Below are 23,616 nucleotides of genomic sequence, written 5' to 3' on the forward strand. Positions count from 1 at the left end.
GATTCTGCTGTGTAAACTGGGTTGTTTCTTGGCTTTCTCTGGTGTTGGCTCAGGACTCAGCTCTCTCAGGACTGCTAAGTCAGTTACCACTCATCCATCTGCTTCTCAGCTTCCAAATTTTTGTTGCTGTTGTCTCCTCTCCCATTCTCTTTGTCCTTGTGGGTTTATGTCTTTTAAAAAAAAAATCTCTTCACTGTTGTTTTAGTGAGGTTTTGGGAGGGAATGAAAGTAATGTGGGTATTTGATCCTCCATCTTTATTTGGAACCTCTTTATAATTAAATATCTTTTTTTTTTTAACTTCCATTTAATATTACAGCATAAACTTTTCCCATGTTCTTACACGGTCTTTGTAACAACTTTAGTAATTGTACAACATTCCACTGAGTCGCTACCATAGCTTACCCAATCATTACCCTATTTTCAGAAGTTTAGAGTTGTTTCTGTTTTGCGGGAGGGGACTAGTTTTTTCTGGAGTCATCTTTCACTTATCTGTCTCATTTATTCCCTATATTTAGGGAATGGCCGCTGACATTATTCTCCTCTCTGTTCTCAGTCCATGGTTTCATCACCTTGTGCCCTGATTACAGCACTACCTTGTGCAAACTTCATTCATCTTCAAACAGCACAATGACGCAGCACTCATCTTTCTAAAATGTCACCTTTCTCATGACACTTCAGAGGAAACCGGAAACCTAACACCTACAATTCATTTGCAACTGGCATTTGAGGGTCCCCATGGTTTGGGTCTACCTCACCTACTCAAACTCACCACCCTTTCCCCAAATGTCCTCCTTCACACGATGGCCTGCTCTCCTAACCACAGCCCAGGCCCATCCACCCGGCCAATGCCATCCACACGCCCCTTCATGTACACCCTCTCCTGCACGAGGCCTCCCCCACGTGACTCTGCTTACACTCGTTCTTCCTTCACATGATACACTGAAAACTGCTGAGGCTCAGCCTTCTAAACGGACCGAGAGCTCTTCCCCTATGTTCTCCTCTCTGGCACTGCCCCTACACTGCCCTCATCCTACCACCACGGGGCTCCAGCCCAGCACCAGAGGCACAGTGTTGCTGAACAGGGACTCACTGAATGGAATGGACACGCAAGTAAGTTGTTACCTTGCCCTTCGGAGTTAGCGTCCAGATCACGGAGAAGGTCAGCTTGTCGGTCATGGGGTTGAGGCTGCACAGTTCCTCACACAGCAGCCTGGGAAGCATGGGGACAACCTGCAAACACAGAACAGGCCATGAGCAGCTGTTTCCAATCCGCAGGAGCTAACCACAGGCTCAGAAGCACCCCAGGGGGCAGAGTTTTCGTGAACAGCTTGAGCTTCCAGAGTGAGCTGAACACGGAGGAAAGTCTTTTCCCTGAAGATTCAGCAGAAAGACCACACTATCTGATAATCTTCCATAAGCCTTTAGGGTCAAATGGGAATGTGAATGTGAAAGGTGAGAAGAACTGGTAATGGAGGGAAAAATACATGATAGCAATGAAAAATAACTAAACACTAAAACTGAAAAAAAAACTATAAAAATAACTATACACTGGGCTTCCCTGGCGGCGCAGTGGTTGAGAATCTGCCTGCCAATGCAGGGGACACGGGTTCGAGCCCTGGTCTGGGAAGATTCCCACATGCCACGGAGCAACTAGGCCCGTGAGCCACAACTACTGAGCCTGCGCGTCTGGAGCCTGTGCTCCGCAACAAGAGAGGCCGCGACAGTGAGAGGCCCGCGCACCGCGATGAAGAGTGGCCCCCACTCGCCACAACTAGAGAAAGCCCTCGCACAGGAACGAAGACCCAACACAGCCAAAAATAAATAAATAAATAAATAAATTAAAAAAAAGAGTCACCTCATTAACATAAACTGAGATGTGGTGGAAAAAAAAAAAAACCTATGCACTAAAACTAAAGCTCTAGACTCAAGAATGACTCGTACTTGTGGATATAACTATCCCAGGTAACTGTACACTTAAGAACCCAATGTCTTACATTTAAGTCTTTAACTCATTTTGCGTTAATTTTTGTGCATGTTGTAAGTTAGGGGTCCAGTTTCATCCTTTTGCGTGTGGCTATCCAGTTTTCTCAACACCATTTATTGAAGAGACAATTATTTCCCCATCTTGGCACCCTTGTCAAAGATTAGTTGGCCATACATACATGGGTTTATTTCTGGGCCGTCTATTCTGTTCCATTGGTCTATGTGTCTGTTTTTATGCTAATACTATACTGTGTTGATTATTATAGCTTTGTAATCGAGTTTGAAATCAGAAGTGTGATGCCTCCAGTTTTGTTCTTCTTTCTCAAGATTGCTTTGGCTATTCAGGGTCTTTTGTGAATTCCATATGAATTTTAGGAGAGTTTTTTCTATTTTTGTGAAAAATGCTATCGGAATTTTTATAGCGATTACACTGACTCTATAGGTCACTTTGGGTGGTATGGGCAATTAAATGATATTAATTCTTCCAATCCAATAACACAGGGTATCTTCCTACTTATTTGTGTCTTCACCAATTTTCGCATCAATGTCTTAAAGTTTTCAGTGTATAGGTATTTTACCTCCTTGGTTAAATTCCCAAGTATTTTATTGTTTTCGATGCTTTTGTGAGTGTGACTGCTTTCTTAATTTCTATATCACCTCTCATCTGTTAGGATGGCTATTATCAAAAAGACAAGAGATAACAAACGTTAGTGAGGTTGTGCAGAAAAGGGAACCCTTGTACGTTACTGGGGGGAATGTAAATTGGTACAGCCATTATAGAAAACAGTACTGGTGTGTATCCAAAAGAAATGGAATTGGTACTTTGAGGAGATATCTGCACTCCCATGTTCACTGCAGCATTATTCGCAAGAGCCAAGACATGGAAACAGCCTAAGTGTCTGTTGACAGTTGAATGGATAAAGAAAATGTGATACACACACACACACACACACACACATACACACTGAAATATTATTCAGCCATAAAAAGAAGGAAATCCTGCCATTTGTGACAACATGGATGAACCTGGAGGGCATTATGCTAAGTGAAACAAGCCTGACAGAGAACACAAATGCTGTATGTATCACTTATGTGTGGAATCTTTTATTTAAAAAAAAGCCGATTTCATAGAAACAGAGAGTAGAATGGTAGTTGCCAGGGGCTGGGGAGAGGGAGAATGGGAAGGTAGAGGTCAAATACTTTTACGTACTTTCAGTTATAAGATGAATAATGTCTGAGGATCTAAGGTACAGCATGGGACTGTAGTTAATAACAGGGTATTGTATACTTGAAATTTGCTGAGGTAAATCTTAAGCATTCTAACCACAGACACAATAAGAGTTAACTATGTGAGGTGATGGACGTGTTAATTATCTTGATCATGGCAATCATTTCACAATGTACATGTATATCAAATCATCACATCATACACTCTAAAATTCCACAATTATATTTGCCAATGATTCCTCAATAAAGCTGGGGAAAATAAAAGAACCCAAGGGCTGAGTGTAAACTTGTGACATGGTTTCATCAGACTGAAACTGCTGAATCAATGCTTCAGTAATTGAAAATACCACAATTGACCAAATCACATGTTGGAACATTAACAGAATACTCCGATAAAATATCACTGGGGACTTCCCTGGTGGCGCAGTGGTTAAGAATCCGCCTGCCAATGCAGGGGACATGGGTTCGAGCCCTGGTCCAGGAAGATCCCACATGCCGTGGAGCAACTAAGCCCATGCACCACAACTACTGAGCCTGCGCTCTAGAGCCCGCGAGCCACAACTACTGAAGCCTGCGTGCCACAACTACTGAAGCACAAGTGCCTAGAGCCTAAGCCACTGCAATGAGAAGCCGACGCACTGCAACAAAGAGTACGCCTGCTCACCAAAACTAGAGAAAGCCTGTGCACAGCAATGAAGACCCAACGCAGCCAAAAATAAATAAATAAAATAAATAAATTTATTAAAAAAAAAATCACTGATTTGGGGGGAGGGGAATTGCTGAAGGTAGTGAAAAGGTACAAACTTCCAGTTATAAGATAAATAAATACTAGGGATGTAATGTGCAACGTGATAAATATAATGAACACTGCGTTATCTATGAAAGCTGTTAAGAGAGTAAATCCTAAGAGTTCTTGTCACAGGAAGGAAATACTTTTTCTATTTCTTTAATGCTGGATCTGTATGAGATGACTGATGCTCACTAAACGTACTGTGAGAATCATTCATAATATATGTAAGTCAAATCATTACGCTGGACACCCTGAACTTAGTTCGATATTTCAGTTATATCAATATCTCAATAAAACTGGAAGAAAAAATAATCACTGAAAGATTCACAAATCCAGATTCCCTAGATGAACACTGCGGTCAACTAGTCACTCACTTTGCAGTTTTTTAAGCCCAAATTATTTCTTCCTTTTATTAATTTTCTATTCCATTATAAACTGATTCAATGGTATACTCTCTTAAATTAAAAAAAAAAAAAAAAAAAAGAGGAAATCCTCTTCAACTTATTTTCAAATCATGACTTATAGCTATCCTGGAATGTTATTTGTTTACTCTAAAATTCCAAAGACAAAATGAGTAAATCTACCTGGATGTCCTGAAGCTACTTCAGGCTCCCTCCCTCCTACCTTTAAATCTATTCCTTCTTCCATGTTTTTCTTGATTAATGGCATCATCATTCACCCCCACCTCCCAAACTAAAAACGGCAGCATTAACAGACATTTATCCAACGCACTTACTGTGGACCTCCTGGATTTGCAGTGTCAAGCAACACTTTCTAACACTCTGCTAAGTAATTTTGAAGTAACAGAGCAGCAGCTATGCACTAGCTGAGGTGAAGTTAGCTAGTTAAGTTTCTTTATCAGCAAAAACAAAACAAACCCCAGTGGTGTCCTACTCCGTGTGAGGTATCTGGACTTGTATTCTGTTTCAGTACAGTAAACAACCTTCGGTAAGGAAAAGTAAGTTCTAGAACTCACAGCCCACACCAGTAACAAACAGCTAATAATTATACGGCATTACTTGGCATTATTCTGAAGGATGCTGTATCTTTTGTATGTAAAACCTAACGACTACCTGAAGACTTCTGGTAACAGCTTTTATAAGGCAACTACTTTTGAAAAATTTTTCTTGCCATTGCTTTTGCATCGTTCGTTCAGATGACACTATATTCTCTGTTAACTTATTTAATGAGTATTCAAATGGGATCTAAATATTTAACATTTTCTTGCATGTATCAAGTGTTTTACAAAGTAACACATATTTACCTGCATAAACATACTGTACGAAATGGAGGAAATTTTAATACCATGATTGAACTGTAAAGATTTCACATAATTTCAGCCTTTGGACTAGACTATGGACTGAACTCTGTCCCTCCCCCACCCCCCAAATTCCTATGTTGAAGCCCTGACCCTCAATGTGACTGTATTTGGAGGTGGGGTCTTTTGGTGGTAATTAAGGTTAAATGAGGTCATAAGGGTGTGGCCCTGATCTGAAAAATAGAGAGATAACTCCCCCCTCCCTGCCCTGCACACACACAGAAAAAAGGCCACGTGAGGACACAGCCCTCTACATGCCAGGAAGAGAGTCCTCACTAGGAACTGAATCGGCCAGCACCTTCATCTGGGACTTCTAGCCTCCAGAACTGTAGAAAAAAAAAAAAATGTCTGTTATTTAAACTGCCCAGTCTATGGTATACTGTATGACAGTCCAAGCTGAATAAGACAGAATAAACTGAGTCCGTTGGGTGTGCACTGTTGGATTCTTCTCTGGGCTGCATTATCAGATAATTATACCAACCGCATTTCGGTAGCAGGCTGTTCTTACTTGCATGCCTGTAGTCCAGGGCTTAGTACCTTTTTTTTACAGATCATTAGTATTTCTTCTAAGGGTTCAAGGCAGTATCTTATTTTCAATCATAAAGCTGAACATCTGAGAATGTAACATATTTCCTGACTTCATGTTTTAGTGTTTGTGCAAAGAAAGTCATTGCAACTAAATGCAACGTGGTACCCTGGACTCAACCCTGGAACAGAAAGATAATTGGTGGAAAAACTGGTGAAATCCAAATAAAGTATGGATTTGGTTAATAGCAACGTTCCAATGTCAACTTCTTAGTTATGACAAATGTACCATGGTAATGCAAGATGTTAGCAAGGGGGAGAGCTGGCTGTGTGGTATATGGGACCTCTCTGTACTATCTTTGCAACTTTTCTGTAAATTTAAATTTATTTTAAAATAAAAGAGCTGATTAAAAAGAAAGCCACTGTTCTCACTACTTGATCTCCTAACTGTTATACATTTAAATATGGAAGACCTTTATGTTAATGAAATACAACCTGATCTATTTTTAGATATTGGAGTTTGGAGTTAAGATTTTATTTGCAAACAAGGCCTTTACCACTAAAAAGAAAAAAGAAAAAAAAAAAGTCTAAAGACCATTAACCAAAAGGGTGAGACCCAGACTCATCAGCAGCACATCTCAGGAAAAACAGCAAAGGCTTTGAAGCCAGGCAGACTTGGGGGTCTAATCCTGGGCCCACCATTTCCTGTGCAACTTGGGGAACCTAGTATAATTCTCTGAGTCTTGGTTGTCTTATTAGTAAAACAATATTGAAGATGCTCAATAAAAGCCAGCTCACTGGCCACCCCATGGTCTGCCAGGTCCTTTGGTCCCCTGGCTCAGACTTCCCTTCAGCCTTTGCCCTGGGGCCCCCCTCCCACGCAGTAACCAGAGCCACCAAGGCCTGCTTCCTGCTCCAGTTCGTGCACATGTTGTTCTCTCTTTCTGGAGCACCTTTCCGGAGGTTTTGCCAACTTTTGGATGTTCTGCCAACTTTGTACATCGTTTAAGATTCAGCTCATCAGCATCTCTGAAACACTTACCCAGATTCCCCTGGGTGGAGTACTCACTGTGTTTTGTATACTTCCTCCCCACGGCCCCTGTTCTTTCAAAAAGGACTTGAGGCAGTCCTGAACAGTCACTCACTGCATCCTCCCTGCTCTCTCATGTAAGAGATTCTACAGCTCTTACACTCAACCTAATTGCTTCTTTATGTGCCTCTCTTCTCCACTAGACCATGGAATCTTCAGGAATGAGGACTGTTTCTCTCTATCCAGCACTTGACACACAGCAGGCACTTCTAGTTTACAAATGAATGACTTACTTTCACCCAGAATACAAATCACCTATTTTTCCTATGTTTACTGTTTATTCCATTACATAAAACATTTTATGAAATATTGATACATGGTAGACTCCTACTTAAACATCTTTACATAAGAATTTCACAGGCAGCTAGTATTTTAAGTACAAGATAAACCGTTTTGGCTATTCTCTCCTAAAACTATTGGTACACTCAGCTGCTGCCCAGGTTATAAACATCGCTTGATATCCTGTGTCTTACACAGAAGGAAACATTTTAATATTCACACTGCAATGGTCAGATGCCAAAGAATCCAAGTGCTCATGAAAAAGCTAAACGTTAAAACTTTTGGGGTAGTATAATTATGCCTAATTTTTAAAGGGCATTCCTTTTAATAATCTTTCACTAGATCTTGGGGCACGATTCAGATGGAATTCCGAGAAAAACAGTCTTTATCTTTATGTCCATATAGTTTTGTAAACAGACTATTATTTCTCAAGAGAAAAGGAGTGAAGATGTTACAATTACATTTGTGGTTTGGCATGTCAGGGCCTCTCATGAATTGGGCCAGATTTCTGCCGGTGTCACTGGGACTGTGCCCCATGACACATGGCACTTGTGTCAAGTCCACAGCACAGCAGGGATCCCCATGGGAGGGGGACTGGAGAGACAAACAGCCACTCTCCATAAGCTGCTTCCTCAAATACGAGCTCTGTTATTTCAGGGAGACCCACCTAGACAACAGCATAGTGGTCCCCGCACCCTCATCAGCTACGTGAGATCTGCCACGGTGCCTGGAGAGACTCCGAGGCAGGGTCCTAAGTGCAGAACACAATGTATAACTGGAAAAGAGAAGCAAGGTCTCTCCGGCAGTTGAGAAACTGCTGGCCATCACCAGCGTCGTGCGAATGCTTACGCGTTCCCCAACCCCCGGATAGCTCTCCCCAGTCATGGCTTTTCTGGCCCCCACTCAGCTTCACTACTCAGTGTGGACCACGTGGACAGTTCCTTCCAAGTTCTCAAACTCCCTCATTTTCCAACTCTGCAGACTCCACAACCACTCTTACAATCTGCCTTTCCTGCTTCTGCAAGTCATGGCTGAGCTGTGATGGAGAAAATCACCGGACCGAGTGGAGGAGGGTCACTCCCCTCCCTGCTACACCCCATCAGTTCCCCAGTCCTGTAGGTTCTGCATTCTAAATCTCTCAAATGAGTCTTTTCCTCTCCCTCTTCCACTGTTCAAGTGTGGACACCTTCATCTCTCTTGGGATACATCCTAAGTCTCCTAAGCCAGCAGCACAGTTCTAGAGTTGAAATTATTCTGGTTAAGATTTCCTTATTATTCTGCAGACTTTTGGATCTTCTTACTAAATTCCATCCAACGACAATCTGCAATCCCATTTATATTAGGACACGTTGCCCTTATCTTCCCCAATATTTGATGAGCTGAATTCAGTAATTTGATTTTTTGCTTGCCCTGTTAATGAGGAAAGGCCCAAACATCTTCAATAAGGCCAAGGGGTCTCAAGAGGAAGTCGGCAGAGGGCCTGCAGACCCCATCTCCAAGGAGACAGCAGAGATACCAGTGGGAAGCTAAGCTCTCCCAGGTGCCTAGCCCTGTTCTTTGCCGTGCGATATGGATTGCTAGATTGGGAGGGGATGCAATATGGGGGCGAATGTGAATGCTCCTTGTTCAGGATGCCCATTCTGGCCCCAGGCTGAAGACATCTATTACTCTAGTTCTCCTGGGGTCTCCAGTTGGACACCACCATACTGGTCTACTCTCCTAAGATTCCGTGAGCAAAGATCCCTGTCTGTTTTGGGGTGGTTACTCAAAGCCTCAAGGGGCCATGACTGAGGGAAAGGGCCCTGATACTGATAACAATTTTCCTATCTCTGGCCTCACTGTTCTTCAACCACACAGCTGCTAAGGTGATTTTCTATCTTAGTCAAAGAACATGATGTCACTTCTCTACCTGACCTCAAGATGAAACCCAAGCTCCTTAGCCTGCCACCCCAGGCCTCTCTTTGTAACTTCATCTCTTGGCTCCCCCTGCAGCTCAGACCCCAGCAATTCCAAACTACATACTGTTCCTTGGACGTTCCATGCTTTTTCTAGCCTCTGCCTGGAATGCCCTCTCCACCTACTTTTGTCTACCTAGAAACTTTCTACTCAAAATTAGAAACACTGCTCAAAAATCAATTGCTTTGTGAAGGCTTCCTGGCTCTTGCAGAAGCTCCTCTCCCACCACCAATCCAGGCAGACACAACTTCTCTCTCCTCTGTGATACATCCTCACCTTGGAGCACTTCTGCAACTACAAGTAGGCCAGTGTATAGTAATTGTTACATGCCCGCCTCCCCTGATTTCTCCAGGGCAAGATCACCATCTCTCTCATCTTTATAGACCAGGCACCTGGCACACAGCCGGTACTCAATAAATGCTCACTGGATGAAGACTGGTAGCACTTTAGGTAGCAGAAAAGGAAAGGGGCTTAAAGGGTGCTAAGGCTTCTCATGCATGTTTCAGGGCCAGAATCAAAGTTGGGTGAGGACAGAGCTTAAAAGCTGGTCATGGAAAAAAAGGACACTGATGATAGGACACTGACTTTCTAAGCATTCTGGATTCGGGCTTAGGAGAACTGAGAGAAACTGATCATTTAGGTAAATTGCCCAAGGCAGCTGGGTGGGGGTACCAACAGGACTAAAATCTTATGTTAGCCTCAGAGAGTAGAAACATCTGCTAAAGCCACAGTGGGCGAGCTGGCCAAGTTCAGCAGCAGGTTAGCCAGGACAGCCCTGTGACCAGCAGAAAGGGCCACAGAGGGGAGAGATCAATCATCCAGGCAGAAAGGAACAGGAGGGAATAGCAGCGACATAGGGCCTGTAACAGCTCAAGGAGGCCAAACGCCAACAACCCACTGGGGGTTCTCCAGTGCCCGGAGGGGCTGCAGGGCACCCCCCTGCCCCTTTCTGCCCAGGCCTTTGCCGGCTCCCAAACCTCCCTCACACCCTCAGTGCCCACTGGCTGTCAGAGCCGGAGAACTTGGGGAGTTTTGCTCCTGGTCTCTGAGGACTTTGAGGTTTTAACAATAAGGTACACGCAGCTAGCTCCCCACTCACATGCTGAAACAACTTAAAGGAAGGAGATAATCCATTTGCCAGCCAACATCTCTGTTTAAAGAGTTTTCTTTTTCATATCAACCCTTCCATGAGTTCCAAATTTGATCAATTCTTTGCTACACAGTTTGACATTAACAAAACATCAACACCCTGACAACATGCTGGGGTCATAAAGGAACATCTTAAAACTCTTTGGACTCCACATTAAGACGGGCTTCCAATCCCAATCTTTGATCTCTATTATAAAGCAGTACCAATAAAATATCGTAGAGATTTATGGGCGAACTTTCATTTGAGCTGTTTCACACCTAAAATAACACGAGTGCTTGGGCCAACAGGCAGAAAATTTAGGTTTAGGTTTCAGCTATTTAGGTTTTCTCTCACTTTTAAAACTTATTCACTTATTTTTTAAAAATTACCTTTAATTTAACAGTTACATTGTATTTTCCTCTCAGAGAAGATAGCTTGGAAATATTAACTGGCTAGATGTTGTGTCCTTCTGAGGACAGGCCTAAATTCAGGCAGACAGCTGTCCCCTATCCTGATAGCTATCTACCTTTTGTCAAAAAGAGTGTTTTTCCACAGGATTTAAATGGACAATATATAGATTTATCTTTTCTCCTGAGTACACCCTATTGTTAATAAGAGTAACCAAATACGTATTAGTTTGAGTAAAATCCCAACAAAAAGAATTTCATTTAAAAGACAGTATGATGATATTTGGACAGTAAGATGGTATTTGGACCCAAGATCTGTTTCACTGTATACTGTACTAATCTATGCGATAATTTCCCAAATCAAGCTTAGATTGTAATTCTGACATCAAATACTTATAGGTCAGCGACACTGAATGAAAAGAAACCAATGCCACAGTCCCTGTAGATGGGAAATCAACCGGCATCCCCACCCCCATCCCCCAACACACACACTCCCTCCCTCGTCTGATGAAGTTGGGAGAAATGATTCCGCCAAATGAGAAAGAGAGAACCTGGAGGAGGGGAAAGCAGCTCATCCAGCTTTCAAGAAGACTTTTACAGGCAAAGTAAAGTGAAAACAGCAGAAAAGTTCCTGGACACTGTCCTTGAAGAAACACAAATGAGTAGGAAGGTCAGAGTAGTGGTTCAAAGGAATCAGAATGCACAGCTGCTGCTGCCCAAGGCTGTGGGCTGGCGCCATTCACTATGCCAAGCTGGGGGCAGTGCCGGGCAGCGGGAGCCTGTAGCCGCTCGGGAGCATAGGGGCCCTTCCTCCATTCAGCTCCCCATTTCCAGAGCTTAAGAGAAGAGTCCCAACTCTGCATTCCCAAAGAGAAATTCTAGAACTATGACAATCACGAAACCAAAGGAAAGAGAAGAGCAAAGGAAACAGGCTTAGTTATTTAACCCAATTTTATTTTTCTCATTTTCTGAATTTGAAACGTAATTCCTGGCTATAAAAGGAGAGTGCAGAGCTAGATAAGAGAAAGCCACCTGCTCTGAAGAAAAACCTCGAATTGTGCCGAAATTTCTTAAATATTTGAATCCATATGGCGAGAACGCTTCACATTTATTCACTTTATGTGGTCTGATTGCTACTTCTATTTCCCTTTCCACCATAACGTTATAGTTTTTGTAGATAAAAGGGATTTTAAAGTCTTATCCTCCTTCCCTAAGAGGCCCTGGGCCAAAGGCTGGATTTAGCCAACTGCATTTTGGGGCAGGAGGTGTGGATGGGATGTCTCCAACCTGAGGTTACATGAAGTGTAGTCAATGTACAAATATCAGAGCTGTGTCCTCTGGAGGGCCAAGCTATGAGTGAGGTACCTGGATTCTGATGTGGCTCCTTTGCCTGATTAGGCTGGTTATATATACTAAAAGGAGCCAGAGTGGAGTAAAAGTCACTCCCCAAAAAGCTTCAAAATAAAAACATATTTTTATTTAAGTATTATACATACACACACACACACACACACACACACGCGCGCGTGCACGCACAAGTCATAAAGGAAAAGCTTGATGCCTTTTCACAAACTCAACACCGGTGTCATCAGTGCCCAGATCAAGAATCATTAGGAGTTCCCCCACCAGATGGGCCCTTTTCCCCCAAGGGTAGTCACTATCCTGACTTCTAGCTTTGCTTGCTTTGGAACTTTATATAAATGGACTCATACAGTGTTTACTCGTGTCTGGTTTCCTTCATCATTATGTTTGTGTGTGGAGCTGTCATTTGTTCATTCTCATTGTTGTATTGCATCCCACTGAGTGAACATACCACAAATTATTTGTTCCTCCTATAGCTGACGGTATTGAATAGCTTCTAGTCTTTTGGCTACTTTGCATAGTATTGCAATGAACATTCTTACACATTCTTTTTGTAACACATGCATGCATTTCTGTTAGGTATATACCCAGAAGCAGAACTGCTGGGCCACAAAGTGTGTACATACATTCAACTTTAAAAGATACTGCCTGTCTTACTATGTTCAGACTGCTATAATAAAACTATCATAGACTGGGTGGTTTAAACAACACACACTTATTTCTCACTGTTCTGGGAAATCCAAGATCAAGGTGATGGCAGACTCAGTGTCTAGAGAGGGCCCGTTTCCTGGTTCACAGATGGTGCCTTCCTGCAGTATTCTCACATGGTGATGAGAGTGCTCTCTGGGGTCTCTTTTATATGGGCACTAATCCCATTCATGAGGGCTCCACCCTTGACCTAATCACCTCCCAAAGGCCCTGCCTCCTAAGGTCATCACATTAGGGGTTAGGATTTCAAGATATGAATTTGAGGGGGACACAAACATTCAGTCCATAACACTATCAGTTTTCCAAAGCGGTTGCACCAATTTGCCTTCCCTGCAGCAGTGAGAGTTCCCACTACTCCACATCCTCGTGGATACTTGGTGTTATCAATTTTTAAAAAAAATGATTTGTTTGTTTGGCCGTGCCGGGTCTTAGTTGCGGCATGCGGGATCTTCGTTGCCGCATGTGGGATCTTTTTTTTTTTTTTTTTTTTTTTTTAGTTGCAGCATGTGGGATCTTTAGCTGCAGCATGCAGGATCTTTTAGTTGCGGCATGCGGGATCTTTTTGTTTTGTTTTGTTTTTAGTCGTGGCATGTGGGATCTACTTCCCTGACCAGGGATTGAACCCAGGCCCCCTGCACTGGGAGCATGGAGTCTTAACCACTGGACCACCAGGGAAGTCCCTACATGTCTTTATTTTAGCTATCCTGTGGGTTGTGCAGATTTCTGAGGTGGGAGCTGGGTTCTCTTGAGCTGGGTTCTCTTTCTCACAGCTTTCCTAGTAGAGTAAATGCCAATTAGTTGTGACATTCCCAGGTACCACAAGCTAGAAGATACTTGGGCTCCCTGCCTCAGGCTGTCCACCAAGTGTTGGTAAGGTGGATACAATGTGGAGGAGCAGACAGAGTTGGCAGGAAGCCACTAAGAGGTGGGTGAAGTTGGCAGGCCAGGGATTCAATGACTGTTGGCACTTCCAAAGATCCAGAGTATTGGTACTAACAGATGGTTTGTGTGTACTGAAGAGGACAGTCAAACAGCATCTTCCATATGAATGTCTTATGAGACCCAGGCTTGACTGACATATTCCTTATTCCCATTCTTGGCCTATCAGAAATGCAAGATCCTCCTAAGTAACTCATGGTTCCTTAGGTACTCGCTGGCTACCATGCTGGGGAAGCTCAGAAGTTGAGGTTACAGTTACTATGAATGAGGATATTAAACAAATGAGTGGAGACAACTGTGGACAAGGAATGCCATCAGTAGAAAGGGGTGTAACAGTAACAATAATTCTTCTAGTCCCAGGTTAACAGGTCTTGTCTGGTTGTGAGTGAAGGTTAGGTGGATATGAACTTGAAAAATGTTGAACAGGCTCTGTAAAAATATAAACACAAACTAAAGGCCAGCACTGTCCATATGGATAACAATGGAATGGTGATGGCTCCAGCTTCATGGCCATGGGAGGGGAGGTTAGGGAGGAAGCCTCATGTGCTGACGTTCAGTGACATGTGTGGGTAACACGTTTGTGCTGCATTCCCTTAAGCCACGTATATCCGCCCACAGCTTGGGCACAGGTGTCGTAGACACTGTGAGGGATGGGGGTCAAACAGAAGTTCTTAACACAGCATTTAGGTTTGAAGAGGTCACAGAGGCCAGATAGGGGCATAGTTGCTCTGAAACAAGCTAAGTCATTGGGGTAGAACATCCCCTGCTCAGGTGAGGATAAAGCTTCCCATTCTTATTGAGAGATGACTGAAAGTTCTGGATCTTTTAGGTATCACTGTGCACAGAGGTCACCTATCACTGGTAACACCCTGTTAATTATAACTGGGTTTGGATGATCATGCAGCTTCTGACCCAGAATTTCACAGCTTAATAATCAACTCCATCTCCCTCTCCTCCTGTATTCTCATTTCTGGAATGGCCGAAAATGAACGGTGCTTCTGAGCACCCAGTATAAATGGCAGGCAAAACTGAACCCCTGAAGAAAGCAGATGTCCAATTCTCGTGGAGCAGGTGGAGCTCTCGGGTTTTGATTACATGTTCTAGGTTGCAGTGATCCAGAAAGTACTGTTATGGGGCAGGGGAGAGGAGGTGCTAGGTTTCCCTAGGGAGGGCCTCCACTGGATTGAACAGATGATAGCTCTGGCTCCCGTTTGGGACAATGCACACCAGAGCCAGCACCCTCTGGAGAGGGAGTAGAGGCTTCCAGACAGGACAACGTCCACCATGGGGTTGAAGACATCGCTGTCAACCGCTGGCTGACCAAGATGGCGGAGCCAAACTTGGGCCACAGGCCACAGGATCTCCAGCCCCTAAAGGACATGGCTGCAGTCAAGGCCTAGAAGAGTCCCATTCTCCTGCCTTTAAAATTTAAAAAAAAAAAAAAAAAAAAAAATAGACTTTACTTTTTTAGAGCAGTTTTAGGTTTACAGCAAAATTGAGCAGAAGTTACAGAGATTTCCCATATCCCCCCCCCACCCCCACCCCCATGCACAGTCCCACTATCAACATTCCTACCAGAGTGGTCCATTTGTTATAACTGATGAATCTGCACTGACATATCATTATCACCCGAAGTCCACAGTTTACATTAGGGGTCATTCTTGGTGTTTTACCTTCTATGAATTTGGACAAGTGTATAGTGAGAAGTATCTACCATTATAGCATCATACAGAGTAGTTTCACTTCCTAAAAATCCTCTGTGCTCTACTTACTCTACTTACCCTCTCTGCTAGTACCTGGCGGTTGCTGATCTTTTCACTGCCTTCATAATTTTCACTTTTCTAGAAAGTCATATAGTTGGGATCTTACAGTATGTAGCCTTTGAAGACTGGCTTCTTTCACTTAGTAATTTATATTTAAGGTTCCTATGGAGGAACCATGTCTTTTCATGGCTTGATAGTTGGTTTCTTTTTAGTGCCAAATAATAGTCCATTGTTTGGATGTACCACAGTTTATCCATTCACCTACTGATGGACATTTTGGAGGTTGCTTCCAAATTTTAGAAAATAACAATAAAGCTGCTAATCACCCATGTGCAGATTTTTGCATGGACGTACATTTTGAACTCCTTTGGGTAAAAACAAAGAGTGCAATTACTAGATCATATGGTAAAAATATGTTTAGTTTTATAAGAAACTGCCAAACTTTCTTCCAAACTGGCTGTACCATTTTGCATTGTCATAAGCAATGAATGCGTTCCTGTTGCTCCACATCTTTCCCAGCATTTGGTGTTGTCAGTGTTCTGGACTTTGGCCAGTCTAATAGGAGTGTAGTAGCATCATTACTATTTTAGTTTACATTCCTCTAATGACATATGATGTGGAGCACCTTTGCATATGTTTATTTGCCATCTGTATACCTTCTTTGGTGAAGTATCTATTAAGGTCTTTTGCCTATTCTTAAATGGGTTGTTCATTTTCTTATTGTTGAATTTTAAGAGTTCTCTGTATATTTTGGCTAACAGTCCTTTATCAGATGTGTCTTTTGCAAATTTCCTCCAAGTCTATGGCTTATCTTTTCATTCTCTTGACAGAGTCTTTTGCAGAGCATAAATTTTTAATTTTAATTAAGTCCAGCTTATCAATTCTTTCTTTCATAGATTGTGCCTTTGGTGTTGTATCTAAAAGGTCATTACTGGACTTCCCTGGTGGCGCAGTGGTTAAGAATTGCCTGCCAATGCAGGGGACACGGGTTCGATCCCTGGTCTGGGAAGATCCCACATGCCGTGGAGCAACTAAGCCCATGCGTCACAACTACTGAGCCCACGCACCACAACTACTGAAGCTCACCCACCCTAGAGCCCGTGCGCTGCAACTACTGAAGCCCTCACGCCTAGAGCCCGTGCTCCGCAACAAGAGAAGCCACTGCAATGAGAAGGCCGCATACCACAATGAAGAGTAGCCCCCGCTTGCCACAACTAGAGAAAGCCTGCACGCTGCGATGAAGACCCAACGCAGCCAAAAATAAGTAAACATTAAATAAATACATACATACATACATAAATAAATAAATAAATAAATAAATAAATAAAAGGCCATTGCCAAACCAAGGGCATCTAAAATTTCTCCAATGTTATCTTCTAGGAGTTTTATAGTTTTACATCTCACATTGAGGTCTGTGATTCATTTTGAGTTAATTTTTGTCTCTTCCCTTCTGAGAGGTTAGTTATTGCGGTGGACAGATTGGAAATGTGAGAGGAACCTGGTAAATGCTAGAAATCCTAGGAACTTTTGGACTGTCCCGGAAGACTTCTGTTCTAGAACTGCCAACACCTTCATGGGCACCACATAGGCACTTTGCTGGAACTGGAGCCCAGGGATTGTAGAACATACCCCTCCTGAGGCTGGCATGAAGACTGCTGGTGTAAGTGGTCCAGGACCATGTATGTAAGTGGGGGAGTAATGGGTCTGTACAAGGCAGGGTTGGGGAAATGAATGGTGATTCCATTGCGCAGCAACCCTTCCGTTCAGTAGAGATTCTGTGCTTTTATTGCTAGCAGACGGCTGGGCCACTCAAAGGCCAAATGACACGGTCTGTTGGACCTGGCAGAGGTATGTATGGAAGTCCATCTTCCACGTGTCACACATGCTGCCAGGTATGGCTGAGGTGCCAGGAGTCCTAATCCTGTGCCTCAGAGCGCAGCAACGGAAGGTCTTGGGTTTATGGAATGGGTGAAAACCTTAGATGATGGCCGTGTTGAAGCTGTGGTAGTTCTGGCAGAAGTGGGCTCCACAGGCAAGAGGGAGAGGCTAAGAAACCCTTGACACAAGTTGATGCCTCTATTTGTAGAGAGCCTTGGCTTCAGACTTGGAACGAAACTGTACTGTAATAGCTGGGTGAACTTACAAGCCTTGGGCCCCAGGCCAATCATGCGTTTGGAATACGGTTCCTCTGTCTTTGTGTCTGAATAGACCCCTGGCAGATGGTATATTCCAGGAAATGATGTGATGGGGAGGTGGGAGGTATGGCGGTGGTGCCACAGGGTCATCCAGGAGAACCGATGTGAAGAAGTCAGTGACAGTTTTCAGATCTCTAGCTAGGAAAAAAAACAGAACCCAGGAGAACACTGCCTCTTCAAAAGATCTGCTACCACCCTTAGCATTGCCAAGATGACATTAGTCTTTCCCTACGGCCATGGCCCAGTCATGATAAGAGCATGGGGTCAGGTTCCTGGGACTCTAGGGGTGGGGCATTTCCAGAGTGAGCAGCACACAGACCCCCTAGTGGCCTGCTTGCCAGGGTCTAGACAGCACGTCCACAAAAGGGCCAGTGCATACCAGAAAAGAGCAGGAAGCGGGGGTTCACGTGTTCAGGAGCATGAGTTTCCCAAGCCCTTGTTTTGAAGGGGTGGTAGTGAAGAGGGGTCAGCAATAACTAAGAGCAGGGGAATGCTGTCCTGCAGATGTGTCTCAATGCTGTGCCAAGATCTGCAGGTTCATACAGGTCAGGGGCTCAGAGAACCGCCTTTCCAGGGCCTCTCCAGGATCCCTATGCTGCTGGCGTTCTCAAACCTACAGCCTGGCACCCCACTAGATACTTCCATCCGGAGCAGGCAGCAGGCTGAATTTTCCCAGGAGTTAGAGAGGCAGGACCCCAAAGCACAGTGGCCTCCCAGGACATGCTGCGAGTGAGGGCAGGGCTCAGAGCCTGGCCTTTCCTCTGCCAGCTGTGTGGGCGCACAGGCCTGCTGGCAGTGGAAGCTGCCAGTCAGAGCAGGCAGTGGAGGGAGACTGGGTCGCTGTCTCCTTTCTCTAGGTGATGACATTTGGAAGTTCCCAGAATGGAGCAAGTTTGGCACCTGGGCTGCTTTCTCAGCCCTGAGAGACGGGGCCAGGTAAAGGGCTCCCAGCTGCCAGAAGGCCGTGGGATATGTGGGTAGATGCAGGGGATATACCTCTCACCTAAGTGCCGTCAGAGTGCAAACATCAGAAGTCATGTCCAAGGGCATGGGAGGAGGGAAGGTTCAAGCCAGTGTATGTAGCGATCCAAAACTGGATCACCGGATTCAAGGAAGTTAGGAGGTGAAAGTCATGATACAGTCAGTGATGTGAGATGAGCCAAACAAGCAGATGAACAGACTGTCAAATGGAGGAGGAAGAAGCCTGGAGAAGAATTCATGAGCTCTAGTGGGGGAATAACTCAGGTATGGTCTTTCATTCACCACCAGGCCTAGGGCAGTGCCTGGCAGATGGCTGGTGCTCATCATTAAATACTTGTCAAAGGAGGTCCAGAGAGACTCGGTGACTTACCAAGAGAGGCAACATCAGGACTAAGAGGAAAAGCCCAGACTTGGCTCCCTTTGCTTCTGCATCTCTGGCATGTACCAGGTTATCTTGTAAAGGGCAGGTCAAGAGCAGATCAGCCCCCACTCTTCACACCAGAGTTCGCAACTTTTTCTTAAAAGGCCACTAGTAAATTTTCATTCCATTCTCCTACAGTAGTGTGACGTCACCTCAGACATTACATAAATGAATGGGTGTGACTGTATGGCAATAAGACTTTATAAGAACTGTGAACGGTGTGGGCGGAGTTTGCTGAGCCCCACTTTGGAACAACAGTTTGAAAGTTCCTCATTTCTTTCTGAAGCTGACCACTTGTCTGAGTTACTTATATGGCAGGGCCAGTCTGAAGGCCTGAGATGAGTTCCTGTGTCCTGCCTTGAGAACGCCTCAGTCTGGCTCCTCTTGAACATACAAGGGCCTAACAGGAAAACATACAATAACCGAGGGCAAACACCTTCCCAGGGAAAACCATTTTTTAAAGGTCTCATTAGATGTGAGAAAAGATGTTCAGACAAGATTGCTGTCCCTCATGAATGTTTTTAAGGAGAAACAAACAAACAAACAAAGGAAGATGATTAAATAGAAGCACGTCTTTCAATCCAAGAAACTGGAAACTGATTTTTACCTTCTGAACCAAGTAGACACTTGTAGCTCTCTCAGCAGCCACTTTATCCAGACTGGATCCCTCAGGAACAAAGTAACTGACGTCAGCGATGTGAACTCCCACTTCAAAGTTGCCTGTAGATGCACAAGAAGGTTGATCAGCCCGGAATGGAAGGCAAGGGCAATCCCTCCTGGGAATCCATCCCGAGAAGGCATGTCCCTCCCAGAGGCCACAGGGCTTGGAGTACAGGCTGCCATTTTCAGGCTGGCCCCGTGCTCCACCTACCCACTGCGGTGCGCGCTGTATCTACTTTCCTCATTGTACGCCAACAGATGATGAGATTTTTATCCCATTAACCACTTTTATCCCATTAATCATTTATCACATTAACCATTTTTACAAGTGTTTACCATTTCTGAAGGCTTCTTGTCTTTGAGTAAACAGCAGTAGACTTGTAAAAGAAGACTCATTTTGGATGACGAACAAATCCTTACAGCTCACTAGAAGGAATTAATGCCTAAATCCTGCAGACCCTGCCCCTGAAAGCACTGCCCTTCCCGTCTATCCCGGCCACAGCCTTTCCTCAGCCCCACTGCTGGCCTTCCTACCTTGATTCCATCCCCTCCCACCTAGCCCTCCACACTACTGCTAATACCCCTCTCGTAACCGTGGGTGTGGTGATGTCGCCCCTTAGCCTGTCACTCGTGCCCCGTGCACGGGCCCGCCTCAGTCCACCTCGCCAGCCTTACGGCTTATCCGCCACATGCTCTCTATGCAGCTGTCACGGGAAACTGCTTTCCATTCCCAGAACGCATCTTACCTCATCCCATTCAGGTGCTTGCTTGGCTCATGCTTTTCCTTACACTTGGGATAATAATCACAACAGGATCTGCCCATCAAAATCCTTCTTACCTTATAAGGGTCAACTGAAAGAGAATCCCAGGACAAGAAGAGATTCTCTGCCCTCTGTTTCCCCTAACTATACTGTTAAAGCACCTAATCCATAACTGAAGATGCTTCTCGTGGTCTTCTCTTCAGAGCTTTCATCACTATCAGATATCACAGCACATCTTTACTGGCTCATGTGTTTACTGTCTGCCCCTACAGTGCAGGCTCCAGTAAGGCAGGGATTTTTGTGTCAAGTCCACTGTTGTAGGTCCAGTGCCTAGAAGAATGCCTGACACACCACAGGCGCTCAATGTTTGTTGAGTGAACGAATCAACAATTTGTTTGCCTACTGTGGTAAAAGACCTACTTTTTTTCCATTTTAGAATTGCCCTTTCCCTTCCTGGTGGGGTTGTGCTTTCAACAGGCCCTGTCTTCTCTATGAGTTCTACCAGAGACATGGTCAGATGACTCAGGCTGGTGGAATCATACCTAAAGTGGGCTTGGGGGCTGGTTAGGTTATACATTTAAGACTTCCTCTTGAACATCCCATAAGTCATCTATCAGATGTAGTATATGTGATTATATACACACAAACATATGCACACAAAAATGCACATAATGGACAGAATATGGAAAAGAGTACACACGTGAAATGGCATATAGTTTGGAGAGAGGAAGCATCATGGGCAGACAGAAGCACACTGATGATACAAGCACAAAGGTGAATTTGCTTATAATTTAAATATGTGCTTGATGGAATTCCGCTATACTCCATTCCTGTTCATAGTGATTGGTCTAGGCACAGGCATGTGACTCAAGTATCAATAGATTTATTCTGAGCCTGTTTTCAGGGACTGATACGGGCTTCAGAAAAGAGGGTCTCTCTCCCAGGACCCTAGACAATAAGTCTGGAGCTGCCAAGGAAACATTTTTGCCACATAATCATGCCCATATAGAAAATAATAGGTCTAAGAAATAAAGGGAGAATCATGATGACCTCATTTGAACTCCAGGATCCAGCTGAACTTGAATTCTCACTAAAAGAATCCTGACTGATTCCCAAGTTGACTCAGAAGAGTTACTGACACGTCACCACTCTCTCCTCTGGTTACCTGGATAATCAGTCTTAAGGTATCTCACATTTTAGCCTCAAATTTTGTAGCCATTTATTGTCCTCCTATTCCTTCTTCACTGGGGGAGGATTTTTCCCTGTTTTTAAAATGGAAAAATGTTTAAACTTGGGGTGGTTAAAATAAGAGGTTCAGGGATGGAAAAGAATTTAAGATTCCCCATTCTCATCTGTCTCACACTCCTACAGGGCAGCGCTGGGTTTTTCCACCCAGTCCTGTAACGCTAATACGTTAGGGAAAACCCAAGTCCATCTAAGAAATACTGGCTGCTATGGGATAACAGAATAGACTTATTTCCCACAGAGGAGAAGGCTGTCTGGAAAGCTGAGGAAAACCAGCGTGGCTCAAAGTTCAGCTGCCTCACCATGTGAGCCATGCAGCTGTGTTGCTGGGTCACTGGGAGCAGTGAAACCTGCCCCGCAATGATCGAGGAACTCAGCCCTAAGAGAATGTGGCCAAGCGTCTCACACAGCTCAACAACTCCCAATTTCGATATTACAAGTATCTAAAACCAACACTTGGAGAAGGTAAAATAAAGTGTCTTCTTTTGAAGTCAGAATTATAATATCCTAGCCTAACAGGTAAATATTGACTAAAGGAAAAGAGAAGGATTATTACATCATGATAAAAACCATAATTTTAAACTCAGTCTGTGTGTTGTTACTACACATGAACTTTCTGTCCTTAGTCAAAATTGACAAACTGACAAAGAGTTCATTACAGGAGATAAAACATGAAGGGGGCCAATCCAAACATATTTGAGAGGCTTAAACTTCAGAATTCCCAGAAGAGCCTCTAAAACCAGCAAAGAGAAGCTCTCTTATTCTCTCCTTTGGACCTTTTTTATGGAAACCCTAAGTAAATATTTTATTACATATATTTACATAATGTGAACTTGCAGAACTCCAGAGGTAGTGGCACTGAAGTTTTTATTCTATGAAAGAGAAAATATAAATCCAAAAGGTTATGTAGTAAATGCTGCCAAAACATCCAGGACCAATTTGATGTTTAAAAACGCACTGTCTTCCATATAAAATTATACTTTGAAATTTTTTTTACATTAAAAAATATTCATCTACTGGGGTTAAGGTGAGTCCTGTGAGTTCTGAAGAGCTGGGGAAGCACAGGAAGGAAGAGTCCTCAAGGCCGGCCACGTCTGGCTCACTGTGCACAGGGCCCACAGACTTAAACACATGCAAATGTTCCTCTTTTTTTTTTTTTTTAATTAATTAATTTTTTTGGCCGCATTGGGCCTTCATTGCTGCGCGCAGGCTTTGTCTAGTTGTGGTGAGAGGGGGCTACTCTTCATGGCAGTGCGCAGACTTCTCATTGCGGGGGCTTCTCTTATTGCAGAGCACAGGCTCTAGGTGCAAGGGCTTTAGTTGCAGCATGCGGGCTCAGTAGTTGCGGCACGCGGGTCCTAGAGCGCACAAGCTTCAGCAGTTGCGGCGCATGGGCTCAGTAGTTGTGGTGCACGGGCTTAGTTGCTCCGCGGCATGTGGGATCTTCCCAGACCAGGGGTTGATCCCGTGTCCCCTGCACTGGCAGGTGGATTCTTAACCACTGCGCCACCAGGGAAGTCTGCAAATGCTCCTGTGAATGAACTTGAGTGGACACCAGAACTGCTTCATCCAATTAAAGCACTAATAGGACGTAAATAGGGGCTTAAGAACCATCTCTTCTAAGCCAGCCTCCCAATCAGCTCAGCCACATTTCAACTATGTCCCTGCCAGGTGGCCCTTGACATACCCCCGGGAAGGGGGGTGGAGCTCACATCTTGAAGCCACTTGCTCTACTTCTGAAGGGCTCTGGTCGTGAGAAAGTGCTTCCTTACGTGGATCCACGATGCATGGAAACGGAACCACTAGATTACTCTAGCACTGGGCATCCATAAGAGGATCCCTCTGTTTAAGGCGCTCACAGTCTAATGGGGTTGGC

At 44.2% G+C, this 23,616-nt stretch overlaps 1 protein-coding gene across 7 annotated transcripts in view; it reads right to left on the reverse strand.

The window, feature by feature from the left end:
• The window catches only part of DIS3L2 (DIS3 like 3'-5' exoribonuclease 2), a 389,397-nt gene that overhangs the window by 97,537 nt on the left and 268,244 nt on the right, over positions 1–23,616 (reverse strand). For all 7 annotated transcript variants that reach the window (XR_011074112.1, XM_068544210.1, XM_068544212.1 and 4 more), the window contains 2 exons: positions 19,682–19,794; positions 1,124–1,231 (listed from right to left, as the gene is read on the reverse strand). Coding sequence is in view for 6 of the 7 variants with exons in the window: in XM_068544210.1 (XP_068400311.1) it covers positions 1,124–1,231; positions 19,682–19,794 (221 nt within the window). In the remaining variant the exon portion in view is untranslated. The remainder of the gene's footprint in view (positions 1–1,123; positions 1,232–19,681; positions 19,795–23,616) is intronic.

This window comes from Eschrichtius robustus, chromosome 5 (genome assembly GCF_028021215.1).
Source record: "Eschrichtius robustus isolate mEscRob2 chromosome 5, mEscRob2.pri, whole genome shotgun sequence".
NCBI lineage: Eukaryota > Metazoa > Chordata > Mammalia > Artiodactyla > Eschrichtiidae > Eschrichtius > Eschrichtius robustus.